General features: G+C 43.0%; 1 protein-coding gene and 1 long non-coding RNA gene across 10 annotated transcripts in view; one reads left to right on the top strand and one right to left on the bottom strand.

The window, feature by feature from the left end:
• Positions 1 to 499: 499 nt before the first annotated feature.
• Positions 500 to 9,051, top strand: LOC144337301 (uncharacterized). The gene is made up of 2 exons (XR_013410274.1): positions 500 to 2,252; positions 4,997 to 9,051. It is a non-coding gene; the product is annotated as an uncharacterized LOC144337301 (long non-coding RNA).
• The window catches only part of ZNF534 (zinc finger protein 534), a 23,035-nt gene continuing 15,450 nt past the window's right edge, over positions 6,100 to 13,684 (bottom strand). For 4 of the 9 annotated variants that reach the window (XM_077981552.1, XM_077981553.1, XM_077981557.1 and 1 more), the window contains 4 exons: positions 13,462 to 13,627; positions 12,671 to 12,799; positions 9,570 to 11,123; positions 6,100 to 9,266 (listed from right to left, as the gene is read on the bottom strand). In XM_077981552.1, coding sequence (XP_077837678.1) covers positions 9,739 to 11,123; positions 12,671 to 12,799; positions 13,462 to 13,627 — 1,680 coding nt within the window. In that variant the 3' untranslated portion in view covers positions 6,100 to 9,266; positions 9,570 to 9,738. Of the gene's footprint in view, positions 11,124 to 12,670; positions 12,800 to 13,461; positions 13,628 to 13,684 lie in introns of all 9 variants that reach the window. The other 5 variants (XM_077981555.1, XM_077981556.1, XM_077981558.1 and 2 more) reach the window with 2 other exon arrangements.

The raw sequence follows: 13,684 nt of genomic DNA, 5'->3' as shown, positions 1-13,684 counted from the left end.
ATAAATCAAGTAAGCGTGAGGAATGTGACTGGGGGCTACATACATCAGCGAACAGAACAAAAAGTTTTACAGTGCTTTCTCATATGTCTGAAATTTACAGATAACACAAGTAGTTTTGGTCAGGGGTTAACATTAGTATTATTTTAACCACCAGGGCCAGGTGGTGGCACCAAGGTCATCTAGCTATTTATCTTACTTCTGTTTCTTTCCAACTTTCTGCTTTCTCCCTTTTCTCCTGTCTTACAAACTAGGGAAAAGGGGATGTGGCAGAGAAGCTGGGAAGGACAATAGGAAAAGTGGTGGTCTCATTCCAATCCTAGCACTTTGGGAGGCTGAGATGGGAGGATCTCTTGAGGCTAAATGTTCAAGACTAGCCTGGGCAACAGAGCGAGTCCGTCTCTCTTAAAAATTACACACACAGCTGGGCAGTGGCTCACACCTGTAATCCCGGCACTTTGCGAGGCCAAGTCGAGCAGATCACCTGAGGTTGGGAGTTCAAGACCAGCCTGACCAACATGGAGAAATCCTGTGTCTTCTAAAAATACAAAATTAGCTGGGCTTTGTGGCACATGCCTGTAATCCCAGTTACTCAGGAGGCTGAGGCAGGAGAATGGCTTGAACCTGGGAGTTGGAGGTTGTGGAGAGCAGAGATCGGGCCATTGCCCTCCAGCCTGGGCAACAAGAGTGAAATTCCGTCTCCAAACAAAACAAAACAAAAAAACAAAAACAAAAAACACACAAAAAAACCAAAAACACACTTTTTGTTTTTCTTTAAGTTGCTGAAGGGGTGTCATTTCTTGAATTAAATAATGCAGGATTTTTTAAAAATCTGTAACTGATTTACATTTGATTTTTAGGAGACACTGTTTACATCAGCTCACTACAAAGTAGATTTACATACAACTATTGCAGAAAAAGAAAGTTTCTTTGTGATCCAAACACAAAGAAATATTTTTTATGATCTTTTCCTTGATCATAAAAAAAAAATGCAATACTTTTAGAAGGTAAAGCTAGTACTTTACAGAAGTGCAAAACACCAAAACACTTTAAGCAAAAACTCCTTGTTTTTAAGAAAAAGGTATGACTTCTCGTTTTCTGTTCTTGGCATAAATTTTAATTCTTTCCAGTAGAACCAAAACCTCCTGAACCCCTTTTGGTGTCATCCAAAGCTTGAACTTCTTCTATTTCTGGATAGAACACAAATGAGCTGTGCAATTCGATCACGTTATTTGACTTCAAACTTTTCTTTGCCAAAATTAAAGACTACAACACCAATATTTCCTCTATAATCTTCATCTGTGACACCAGCTCCTACATCTACAACGTGTTTTGCAGCCAAGCCAGACCGTGGAGCTACTCTTCCATAATACCGAGAAGAAAGTGCTATCTGAATGTCCATTTTCACAAGAGCCTTCTCCATAGGTGATATTGTGTAACCATAGGCACTGTACAGGTCATAGCGCGCATGCCCGAGAGCCAGGCAAAGCGGAGCTGTATGTTGCCCTCCTCCAAGGACTGGGCCCCGTGCTGGGTGAAAGGGCGGGTCTTAGCTCCACAGCAGCCTCTGCTTAGGACAGCCGCCGGGGCGTCCAGTGCTGTACTGCGTGGATGAGGGGTGGGCCTGGCCCGGAGAGCCCTGCGGCCCCGGCCCCTTGCCGTGAGCCTCACGCGTTTTGCATCACCAAGCAAAGTAGAGAGGGAAGGAATTGCTAGCAGAGCGCGGGGCAAGGGCAGAGGGACTCATTTCCCCCAAAGTTTGGGCTGGTTGGCTCCTCGGCACCTCTGGACGTGTGCCAGGCTTCCACCCTGAAGACGCGCGCGTCCCAGGCCAGAAGTGAAAAATCTCTGGGTAGAAAATTATAAACAGTGATGAAAGAAGTGGAAAGGTTACACAAAAAGTAAAGACATCTCATCTTGATGGGTGGGAAAAATTAATATTGTGTATATGATCACACTACCAAACGCAATGTACAGCTTCAATACATTCTCTTTCAAAATATCCAAAGACATTATTCACAGAAATAGAAAAAAAAGAATCCTATGGCTGGGTGCGGTAGCTTATGCCCGTAATTCCAGCACTTTGGGACGCCAAGATGGGTGGATCGCCTGGCTTGGGAATTTGAGACCAGCCTGGGCAGCAATGCAAAACCCAACCCTACAAAAAATACAAAAATTAACCAGGTGCAGTGGTGCGCACCCGTGGTCCTAGCTACTCAGGAGACTGAGGTAGGTGAATCGCTTGAGCCTGGGAGGTAGAGATTGCAGTGAGCTGAAATCGCGCTATGGCACTCCAACCCTGGCAATAGAGAGAGACCACGTCTCAAAAAACAACAACAAAAAATCCTAAAATTCATAGGGAACTACAGAAGATCCAAAAAAGCCAAAGCAGTTTTGAGCAAAATGAACCAACCTGAGGGATATTACACTACCTGACTTCAAAATATACTAGAAAGTAATGGTATCCAAAACAGCTTGTTACTGGGATAAAAATAGACACATAGACTAACTGAACAGAACAGAGAACAAAGAAATAAACCCACATCTTTGCAGCCAGCTGATTTTTGACAAAGAACATGCATTGGGAAAAACGACAGTCTCTTCAAAAAATTGTGCTGGAAAACTGGATATCCATATGCAGAAAAATAAAACTAGACCCCTATTTCTCACCATACACAAAAATAAAATCAGAATGGATTTGACATAAATGGAAGATCTGAAATTATAAAACTATAAGAAACAATAGGAAAACTCTTCAGGGCATTGATCGGGGCAAAGATGTCTTAGGTAAGACCGCAAAAACACAGGCAACAAGGGCAAAAATAGACAAAATGGATTATGTCAAACTAAAAAGATTCTGCACAGCACAGGAAACAGTCAAGATAGTGAAGAGACAAGTGACAGAATTGGAGAAAATATTTACAATCTATCCTTTTGACAAGGGATTAATAAACGGAATATATAAGAAACTCAAACACCTCAATAGCAATTTTTTTTTTTTTTTTTTTTTTTGAGACAGACTCTCACTCTGTAACCCAGGCTGGAGTGCAGTGGCATGATCTTGGCTCACTGCAACCTACCCCCTCCCGGGTTCAAGTTATTCTCATGCCTCAGCCTGCCAAGTAGCTGGTATTACAGGGGTGCACCACCACGCCTGGCTAATTTTTGTATTTTTAGTAGAGACAGAGTTTCACCACCTTGGCCAGGCTGGGCTTCAACTCCTGACCTCGTGATCCACCTGCTTCGGCCTCCCAAAGTGCTGGGATTATACGTGTGACCCACCGCATCTGGCCACAAATAAATTTTTAAAGCCAATTGAGGCCGGGCGCGGTGGCTCAAGCCTGTAATCCCAGCACTTTGGGAGGCCGAGACGGGCGGATCACGAGGTCAGGAGATCGAGACCATCCTGGCTAACACGGTGAAACCCCGTCTCTACTAAAAAATACAAAAAACTAGCCAGGCGAGGTGGCGGGCGCCTGTAGTCCCAGCTACTCCAGAGGCTGAGGCAGGAGAATGGCGTAAACCCGGGAGGCGGAGCTTGCAGTGAGCTGAGATCTGGCCACTGCACTCCAGCCTGGGCTACAGAGCAAGACTCCGTCTCAAAAAGAATAAATAAATAAAAAATAAAGCCAATTGAAAAACGGAGCAATTACCTGAAAAGACATTTCTCAAAGGGAGACATACAAACGACCCAGAAGCCTGTGAAAAAATGCTCAACATCACTAATTATCAAGTAAATGCAAATGAAAACCACAGTGAAATATAACTTCACCTCATTAGAATGGACATCATCAAAAATACAAAAAATAACAAATGCTGGTGAATATGCAAAGGAAGAAAATGCTAGCACACTGGTTGGTGGGAATGCAAATTAGTATAGCCGTCATGGAAAATAGTATGGAGTTTCCTCAATAAACTACAAACAGAACTACCACATGATCCAACAATCCCACTGCTGGAAAGAGAGAAATAGAGAGAGAGTGAGAGCAAGCATGAGCAAGTGCACGATTGAGAGAGAGAGGCAATGAGAATAAATAGAAATCTGCACACGCATGTTTACTGCAGCACTGTTCTCAATAGCCAAGATATGGGATCAACTTACATTTTCATCACGAACAAATGGATAAAAAAGTATATATAGACAATGAAATACTGTTCATCCTTTAAAAAGAAGGAGGCCTAGCAGAAGGCCAACCAGAACAAAATTAGTACATTAAACAACCAAAACTCAGGACCCTCACAGAGTCCATTTCACCCCCCTGCCACCTACACTGGAGCAGGTCCTGGTGTCCCACAGACAGTTCACATCACAGGACTCTGTGCAGACAACTCCCAGTACCAGCCTGCAGCCTGGTAGATCTGCTGCTGGCTAGATCATCCAGATGGGAGATAACAATCACTACAGCTCGGCTCTCAGGAAGCCACATCCCTAGGAAAAGGGGGAGAGTACTACATCAAGGGAACACTCCGTGTGACAATCTGAACAACAGCCTTAAGCCCTAGACGTGCCCTCTGACACAGCCTAAGCAAATGAGAAGGAACCAAAGCCAACTCTGGTAATATAACAAAACAAGATTTTTTAACATCCTCCAAAAAAATCATACTAGCTCACCAGCATTGGATACAAACCAAGAAGAAATCCCTGATTTACCTGAAATCAGGTCAGTTATTAAGCTAATCAAGGAGGCACTAGAGAAATAAATGATACTATAAATGAGGAGAGAAATTTCAGTTAAATAGATAGCACAAATAAAAAACAATCAAAACTTCAGGAAACAATGGATGTGCTTACAGAAATGCAACACACTCTGGAAAGTCTCAGCAAAAGAATCAAACAAGCAGAAGAAAGAATTTCAGAGCTCAAATACAAGGCATTTTTGTTTGTTTTGAGATGGAGTCTCACTCCATCACCCAGGCTGGAGTACAGTGGCGAGATCTTGGCTCACTGCAACCTCCACCTCCCAGGTTCAAGCAAATTCTTCTGCCTCAGCCCCCGGAGTAGCTGGGACTACAGGCACTCACTACCACACCCAGCTAATTTTTGTATTTTTAGTAGAGATGGGGTTTCACCATATTGGCCAGACTGGTCTTGAACTCCTGACCTTGTGGTCTGCCCATCTCAGCCTCCCAAAGTAAGACAAAGTTTTTGAATTAACGCAATCCAACAAAGACAAAGAAAAAATAGGAAAATATGAACAAAGCCTTGAAGAAGTCTGGGATTATGTTAAACAATGAAACCTAAGAATAATCGGCATTTCTGAGGAAGATGAGAAATCTAAAAGTTTAGAAAACATATTTAGGGTAATAATTAAGGAAAGCTTTCCCAGCCTTGCTAGAGACCTAGACATCCAAACATAAGAAGCTCAAAGAACACATGGGAAATTCATCCCATAAAGATAATCACCTAAGCACACTGTCATCAGGTTATCGAAAATTAATAACATTCCCATTCTGTGTGCTCAGACTTAAGAGAAAATGCATGTTTTCTCTTCCACTTCAAAAATAAGACTACTGTTTTCCATCTTTGCTAAACAGGAACTATTGCTATTCAATTGAGGAGGTAATCACCCCTTCCCCTGCATGATTTCTACCATGTAATCAGTACCGAACAACAATTATTCTCTTCCCATAAAAATGTCATGCCTTTAATGGCATGCTCTATTTTATGGCTATTAGAGCACAGAAGCACTACACCCTTGTCAAGAAAAGGGTGGGCGGAAGGCAATAAGCCTGACTGCTTCATGCAGTCATCATTTTATGTTATTCTCTACCCATGTCCCTGCTGTCTAAATCAGACAACATTTAATATAAAAAGGCAGTGTTGTTCTTCCAGGAAACTGAATAGAAATTATCTCCAGCTAGTGAAATAAGCCCTGTCATCCTATTGATTCTTTCAATTGATTCTTTCCCAGAGACCACAGTGAAAGGCTTGTAGAAGGAGCCACATATCAAGATCCCAAGTAGCTTTGTGCTGAGACCAGCTCAGTGGTGGAGACCCTAACCCAGCGGTGCTAAAGGACTTAAAGACACTCACACAGAAATATAGAGTGTGGAGTGGGAAATCAGGGGGCTGACAGCCTTCAGAACTGAGAACCACGAACAGAGTTTTGCCCACATATTTATTGATAGCAAGCCAGTGATAAGCATTATAGATTATAGATTACATAAAAGCATTCCTTATGGGAAACAAAGGGATGGGCTCTGGTTATCTGCAGCAGGAACATGTCCTTAAGGCACAGATGGCACATGCTATTATTTGTGGTTCAGGGAAACCTTAAGCAGCTTTCTGCCCTGGATGGGCCACGTATTCTTTGCCCTCATTCTGGTAAACAAACAACCTTCAGGGTGGGCGTCATGACCATCAAGAACATATCACAGCACTACAGATTTTGTTTCTGGCCAGTTTTGGAGCCTGTTTCTGGCCAGATTTGGGGGCCTGTTCCCAACACTTATAGGAAAAAAGATAATAATTAAATTCTATCATGTTCTCCAGTAATGGTCCTTGGATATCCTCAGTATACACAATCCATCTGTGTGGTTTTATCCAAGAAGTGTATTTTGATTTCTAGTGATTTGGAAGGCCTCAGGAAAGCCTGGGTCACATACATTACATTTATATGATTTCTCCTTGGTATGGAATCTCTGATGTTCATTAATGCCAGAGCTCATGATGAGATTTCCATACACAGTTTGTAAGGACTCTTTCATGAATAAATTATCTGATGCTGTCCAAGGTGTGAATGGTGACTAAAACATCTTACCGTGTACATTGCATTTGTAAGGTTTCTCTCTATTATGCAGTGATTTGCATTAGTAAGGTTTCTCTCCATTATGTGGTGATTTGCATTAGTAAGGTTTCTCTCCATTATGTGGTGATTTGCAAGGTGTGAATTTCAATTGGAGACATTGCCACATTCAAAGGTTTGTCTGCAGTATGGATTACAAGATGGGCAATAAGGCCTGAACATTATCTAAATGCTTTGCCACATTCACTGAATTTGTAAGGCTTCTCTGCAGTATGAATTCTATGGTGATTGGTTAAGGAATACTTGTGACTGATGACCTTTCACATTGTTTGTTCGCTGATTTGTTTCTTTGTTTTTCTAGATAGGGTCTCACTCTGTCACCCAGACTGGAGTTCAGCACTGCAAACATGACTCACAGCAGCCTCAACCTCCCAGGCTTAAATGATCCTTCTGCCTCAGTCTCCCAAATAGTTGGGAATACAGACATGTACCAACACACCTGGCAAATTTTTTTATTTGTAGAGGTGGAGTTGTCCTTATGTTACCCAGGTGGGTCTGAAACCAGCCTGGCTAACATGGTGAAAACCTGTCTCTACTAAAAATACAAAAAAGTAGCCAGGCATGATGGCATCATGTGTTTGTAGTCCTAGCTACTTGGGAGGTAGAGGCAGGAGAATCGCTTGAACCCAGGAGGTGGAGGTTGCAGTTAGCTGACATTGCACCACTGCACTCCAGGCTGAACATCAGAGCGAGACTCTGTTTCTTTTTTTTTTTTTTTTTTTTTTTTGAGACGGAGTCTCGCTGTGTCGCCCAGGCTGGAGTGCAGTGGCCGGATCTCAGCTCACTGCAAGCTCTGCCTCCCGGGTTTTTACGCCATTCTCCTGCCTCAGCCTCCCGAGTAGCCGGGACTACAGGCGCCCGCCACCTCGCCCGGCTAGTTTTTTGTATTTTTTAGTAGAGACGGGGGTTTCACCGTGTTAGCCAGGATGGTCTCGAACTCCTGACCTCGTGATCCGCCCGTCTCGGCCTCCCAAAGTGCTGGGATTACAGGCTTGAGCCACCGCGCCCGGCGAGACTCTGTTTCTTAAAAAAAGAAAAAAAAAAAAAAGACTTCTCTCCACTATGAATTACAAGATAAACAGTAAGACCTGAACACCCTCTAAATACTCTGCCATATTCATTACATTTGTAATGCTTCCTTCCAGTATGAATTCTTTTTTCGGGGGGGGGGGGATGGAATCACACTGTCACACAGGCTGGAGTGTAGTAGCACATTCTTGGCTCACTGCAACCTCCGTCTCCCGGGTTTATGTGATTCTCCTGCCTCAGCCTCCTGAGTAGCTGGGATTACAGGCACCCACCACCACACCTGACTAATTTGTTTGTTTTTAGTAGTGATGGGGTTTCAACATGTCGGTCAGACTGGTCTCAAACTCCTGACCTCAACTGATCCATCTGCCTTGGCCTCCCAAAGGGATTACAGGCATGAGCAACTGCACCCAGCCTCCAGTATGAATTCTTTGATGTACAAGGAGTGAATTGTGACTTTGACCTTGTCACATTCATTACATTTAAAAGTTATCTCTGCAGTATGAATTTTCCAATGTTGTGCCAGGTGTGCATTTTATTTGAAGATGTCACATTCATTTGTAAGGTTTCTCTCCAGTATGGATTCTAAGATAGTTTACAAGGTGTATATTTTAAGTGAAGACCTTGCTACACTTGTTACATGTTTACAGTCGATCACCAGTGTGAATTCTCTTGATGAGAGGTCAGGGGAAACATAAGCCTGGAGACCTTCATGTATTCTTTACATTTGTAAGGTTTCCTTCTAGTATGGATTAACAGATGGATAGAGACGCCTGATTTCGTAAGAAATTCTTTGCCATATTTATTACTTTTGTAAGGCTTCACCAATTTTTTTTTTTTTCTGCTCCTCTTGCCCAGGCTGGAGTGCAATGGTGCGATCTTGGCTCACCACAACCTCGGCCTCCTGGGTTCAAGCAATTCTGCCTCAGCCTCCCAAGTAGCTGGGATCACAGGTGCCTGCCACTTCAGCCAACTAATTTTGTATTTTTAGTAGGGAAAGGATTTCTCCATGTTGGTCAGGCTGGTCTCGAACTTCCGACCTCAGGTGATCCGGCCCAGCCTCCCAAAGTACTGGGATTAAAGGCATGAGCCACCACGCCTGACAGCTTCACTAAATTTTTTTCTCTCTCTCTTTTTGAGACGGAGTTTCACTCTGTTGCCTAGGCTGGAGTACAGTGGCTCACTCGGCTCACTGCAGGCTCGACCTCCCAGGTTCATGCCATTCTCCTGCCTCAGCCTCCCAAGTTGCTGGGACTACAGGCACCTGCCACCATAGCCAGCTAATTTTTTTTTTTTTTTTTTGATTTTTAGTAGAGACAGGGTTTCACCATGTTAGCAAGGATGGTCTTGATCTCCTGACCCCATCATCCACCAACCTTGGACTCCCAAAGTAATGGGCATACAGGTGTAAGCCACTGTGCCCTGCCAGCTTCACTAAATTTTTTTTTTTTTTTTTTTTTTTTTTTGAGACGGAGTCTCGCTCTGTCGCCCAGGCTGGAGTGCAGTGGCGCGATCTCGGCTCACTGCAAGCTCCGCCTCCCAGGTTCACGCCATTCTCCTGCCTCAGCCTCCCGAGTAGCTGGGACTACAGGCGCCCACAACCGCGCCCGGCTAATTTTTTGTATTTTTAGTAGAGACGGGGTTTCACCGTGGTCTCGATCTCCTGACCTTGTGATCCGCCCGCCTCGGCCTCCCAAAGTGCTGGGATTACAGGCGTGAGCCACCGCGCCCGGCCACTAAATTTTTAAGGCTTCTCTCTGGTATGAATTCTCCAATGTTGTACCAGGATTCAGTTTTTACTAAAGACCTTAACACACTCATTACAACTGTATGTCTTCTTTCCAGTATGAATATTCCTATGCTGTGCAAGGTGTGAATTCTGACTGAAGACCTTGCTACATTCATTTCATTTATAAAGCTTCTCTCCAGTATGAATTTTCCTATGTCGTGAAAGGTGTGAATTCCTACTGAAGACCTTGCCACATTCATTACAACTGTAAGCCTTCTCTCCAGTATGAATATTCCTATGTTGTGTAAGGTGTGAATTCTGACTGAAGACCTTGCCACATTCATTACATTTGTAAAGCTTCTCTCCAGTATGAATTTTTCTATGTCGTGCAAGGTGTGAATTCTGACGGAAGACCTTGCCACATTCGTTACATTTGCAAGGCTTCTCTCCAGTATGAATTCTAGAGTGATAAGTTAGGGAAGACTTGTGCCCGAAGACCTTGCCACACTCTATACATTCATAAGGTTTCTCTCCAGTATGGATTAGAAAATGGGCAGTGAGATCTGAATACTGTCTAAATGCTTTGCCACATTTATTACATTTGCAAGGCTTCTCCCCAGTATGAATTTTCCTATGTCGTGCAAGGCGTGAATTGCCAATAAAGACCTTGCCACACTCATTACATTTGTAAGGTTTCTCTCCAGTATGAACTTTCCAATGCCTTACAAGGAATGCAATTCGACTAAAGCCCTTGCCACATTCCTTACATTTGTATGGTCTCTGTGTAGTATGAATTGTCCGATGAATGGTTGGGGAAGACTTGTGACTGAAGACCTTGCCACGTTCCTTACAATCATAAGGTTTCTCTCCAGTATGGATTAAAAGAGGAGCAGTGAGACTGGAACACACATTAAATGCTCTGCCACATTCACTACATTTGTAAGGCTTCTCTCCAGTATTAATTTTCCTATGTTGTGCAAGGTAGGCTTGGTGACTAAAGACTTTGTCACATTCATTGCAATTGTAAGGTTTCTCTCCAGTATGAATTTTCTGATGTTGTGCAAGGTATGAATTCTGATTGAAGACCTTGCCACATTCATTACATTTGTAAGGCTTCTCTCCAGTATGGATTCCTCGATGTTGTGCAAGGTTTGAATTGCTACTAAAGATCTCGCCACAGTCACTTTGTTTGTAAGGTACATCTGCAATATGGATTACTTGATGGTTAATACGGCTTGAAGATGCTCTGAAGACTTTGCCATGCTCTTTACATCCATAAGGTTTTCCCCTAATGTGTATTTTCTGTTCTTGTGGGAGTATTGTAGAAAAAACAAAATCATTTTTGTAGTTATTACAAATATGGGTTTTGACATTGGAAAAACTTATTTGAACTGGTAAAACTGAAGAATTGTCACTGATAGATTTTTCAACATGCTTACATCCATAAATATTCCTTACAGCTTGAAGTGGCTGCCATTCAGCCAGATGTAACTGAAGAGTTAATCCATGTTGATTTTTAAGTGGCTTATTTCCTGCATTGCGTCCCAATTTAGAACTCTTCTCTAGAAAAGCAAGAAAACATTGGAACTTAATCCATGATTCTGGCATGTTTAAAGTCTGACAGAAAACAAGATTCTGGATCACTTGACTCAGACATTGAAAGTATCAGCATACTTTGCTTTTATTGAGATGGAGTCTCACACTGTCACCCAGGCCAGAGTGCAATGGTGTGATCTTAGCTCACTACAACCTCTGCCTCCTGGGTTTAAGCAATTCTCCCTCCCGAGTAGCTGGGATCACAGGTGGCTGCCACCACACCTGGCTAACTTTATGTATTTTAGTAGAGACGGGGTTTCACTATGTTGGTCAGGCTGGTCTCAAACTCCTGACTCGTGATCCACCTGCCTCAGCCTCCCAAAGTGCTGGGATTACAGGCATGAGCCACCGTGCCCGGCCAGTATCAGCATACTTTGTATAACATGTTGGTACTGCAGAAAACACAAGGGAGTGAGGTGATGTACTGGAGCATCTGGAATCTGCAGGAGTCAGGGGAACTATGGGAGAGCTTGAGAGAGATTATAAGCAGACAAATAAAAGAGAAACTAACAGCTTCTGTGAAAAAGCAGGGATAAGTCTCTTAAGGAAAATAAGATATTTAAGAGCAGCAGTGTAGACATTTGTAATACTACTTTCACAAAGTCAGGAAAGATATAGCCCAGAAAAGAATCGAGTGTTCATATACCCTTACAAGAAGTAAGGTCTCCCACAGCACATTATAAAAAATAACTGAAAAAAGTGGTTGTTTTCCCAAACCTAAACCAAAAACTACTATAAAGGCCTATGAAAAGATGAGAAAATATGGCTTAAAGAATAACAAATAAATATATAAATAAATAAAACTCCAGATACAAAAATAAAAGATAACAGAGACAGAAAATTAAATAAAATGAGAAAAATAATACGTGAAAAGAATGAGGATAACAAACATGGGAAATCATTAAAAACAAGAGAACAGGGTAGGCGCAGTGGCTCAAGCCTGTAATCCCAGCACTTTGGGAGGCCGAGACAGGTGGATCACGAGGTCAGGAGATCGAGACCATCCTGGCTAACCCGGTGAAACCCCGTCTCTACTAAAAAATACAAAAAACTAGCCTGGCGTGGTGGCGGGCGCCTGTAGTCCCAGCTACTCGGGAGGCTGAGGCAGGAGAATGGCGTGAACCCGAGAGGCGGAGCTTGCAGTGAGCTGAGATCGCACCACTGCACTCCAGCCTGGGCGACCAAGCAAGACTCCGTCTCAAAAAAAAAAAAAAAAAAAAGACAATTGTCGTTCACAACTCAAAGGATTTCAACTTTGGTTTTCCCACAGAATTCTCCCACTTGCAGAGTTTCCCAAACACTATGTAATAGTGCGGCTTTGCAGAGTATAGTGGCTCAAGCCTGTAATCCCAACATTTTGGAAGACCAGCCAGAAGGATCATCCCTAAGTCCAGGAGTTTAAGGCTGCTGTGAGCTATGATTGCCACTGCACTCTAGCATAGATGACAAAGTGAGACCCTGTCTCAAAAAACAAAAATTATGGGGCCTCCACTCTGCCCACCCGAATTCTCACCTGTTTTCACACCTTTGATGTACTCTCTGCCATTTGGATTGTTTGCTACTTTCACATCACTCTGCAGAGTCCAGGGATCTCTCTTTTGCTCCAAAATGGAGATAACACTCAGGTCAGGAAGACAGATTCCTATTTATAAAAAGAAAGAATAAATGTGTGCTGTGGCATCTCCGAAGTCCAAGCCCTATATTTAGGTAAGAGAGAGCCTATTACAAATTAATCAAGAATATTTCACAAATTCATCCACTGACTGCCACCTTCTGAATGCTGAGGGAACATTGTAACATGTAGACATCAAGCCCCCTTTCAAGAACTACTGAATCAAAAGCACAGGGGTATAAAACAGGGAACTGAATAATTATTAAGTCTGTCATAAGGTTTCATGCTTACTTCAGCAGTGGTGCCACCAATGACGAATCATGAAGGAAGCAGAATATCTGAAGAAAGGGGACTTTTTTTTTTTTTTTAAGACAGAGTCTCACTCTGTCGCCCAGGCTTGAGTGCAGTGGCATGATCTCAGCTCACTGCAGCCCCTGCCTCCCAGGTTCAAGCAATTCTTCTGCTTCAGCCTCCCGAGTGGCTGGGACTACAGGCATGTACCACCATGCCTGACTAATCTTTGTATTTTTAGTAGGGATGGGGTTTCACCATGTTGATCAGGCTGGTGTAAGGGGACATTTCAAGTCCAGAAAGGATAATGCTTTTCATTTCTCAGTCAACAGGTTTCAATCTCAGTCAAGCAATGCAGGGGCTCCCAAAAGACAGACAAGAGAAAATGCAAAAAGATATACCAGAGCAGATCCAGGCTTCTGGAGGAACATTATCCTCACCTAGGGAGATCAGGTTCCTGTAGTTCTCTAACATCACATCCCTGTATAAAGCTTTCTGCCCAGGGTTCAGGCATTTCCACTCCTCCTGAGAGAATTCTATGGCCACATCCCTGAATAACAATTGTCCCTAAAAGGAAATCCACATTTCAAAAACAGGATATGGAGAGAGTACTTATCTTCAAAG

This window comes from Macaca mulatta, chromosome 19 (assembly GCF_049350105.2).
Source record: "Macaca mulatta isolate MMU2019108-1 chromosome 19, T2T-MMU8v2.0, whole genome shotgun sequence".
In the NCBI taxonomy this organism is placed as follows: domain Eukaryota; kingdom Metazoa; phylum Chordata; class Mammalia; order Primates; family Cercopithecidae; genus Macaca; species Macaca mulatta.
This window is presented reverse-complemented; position numbering and strand designations above follow the sequence as displayed.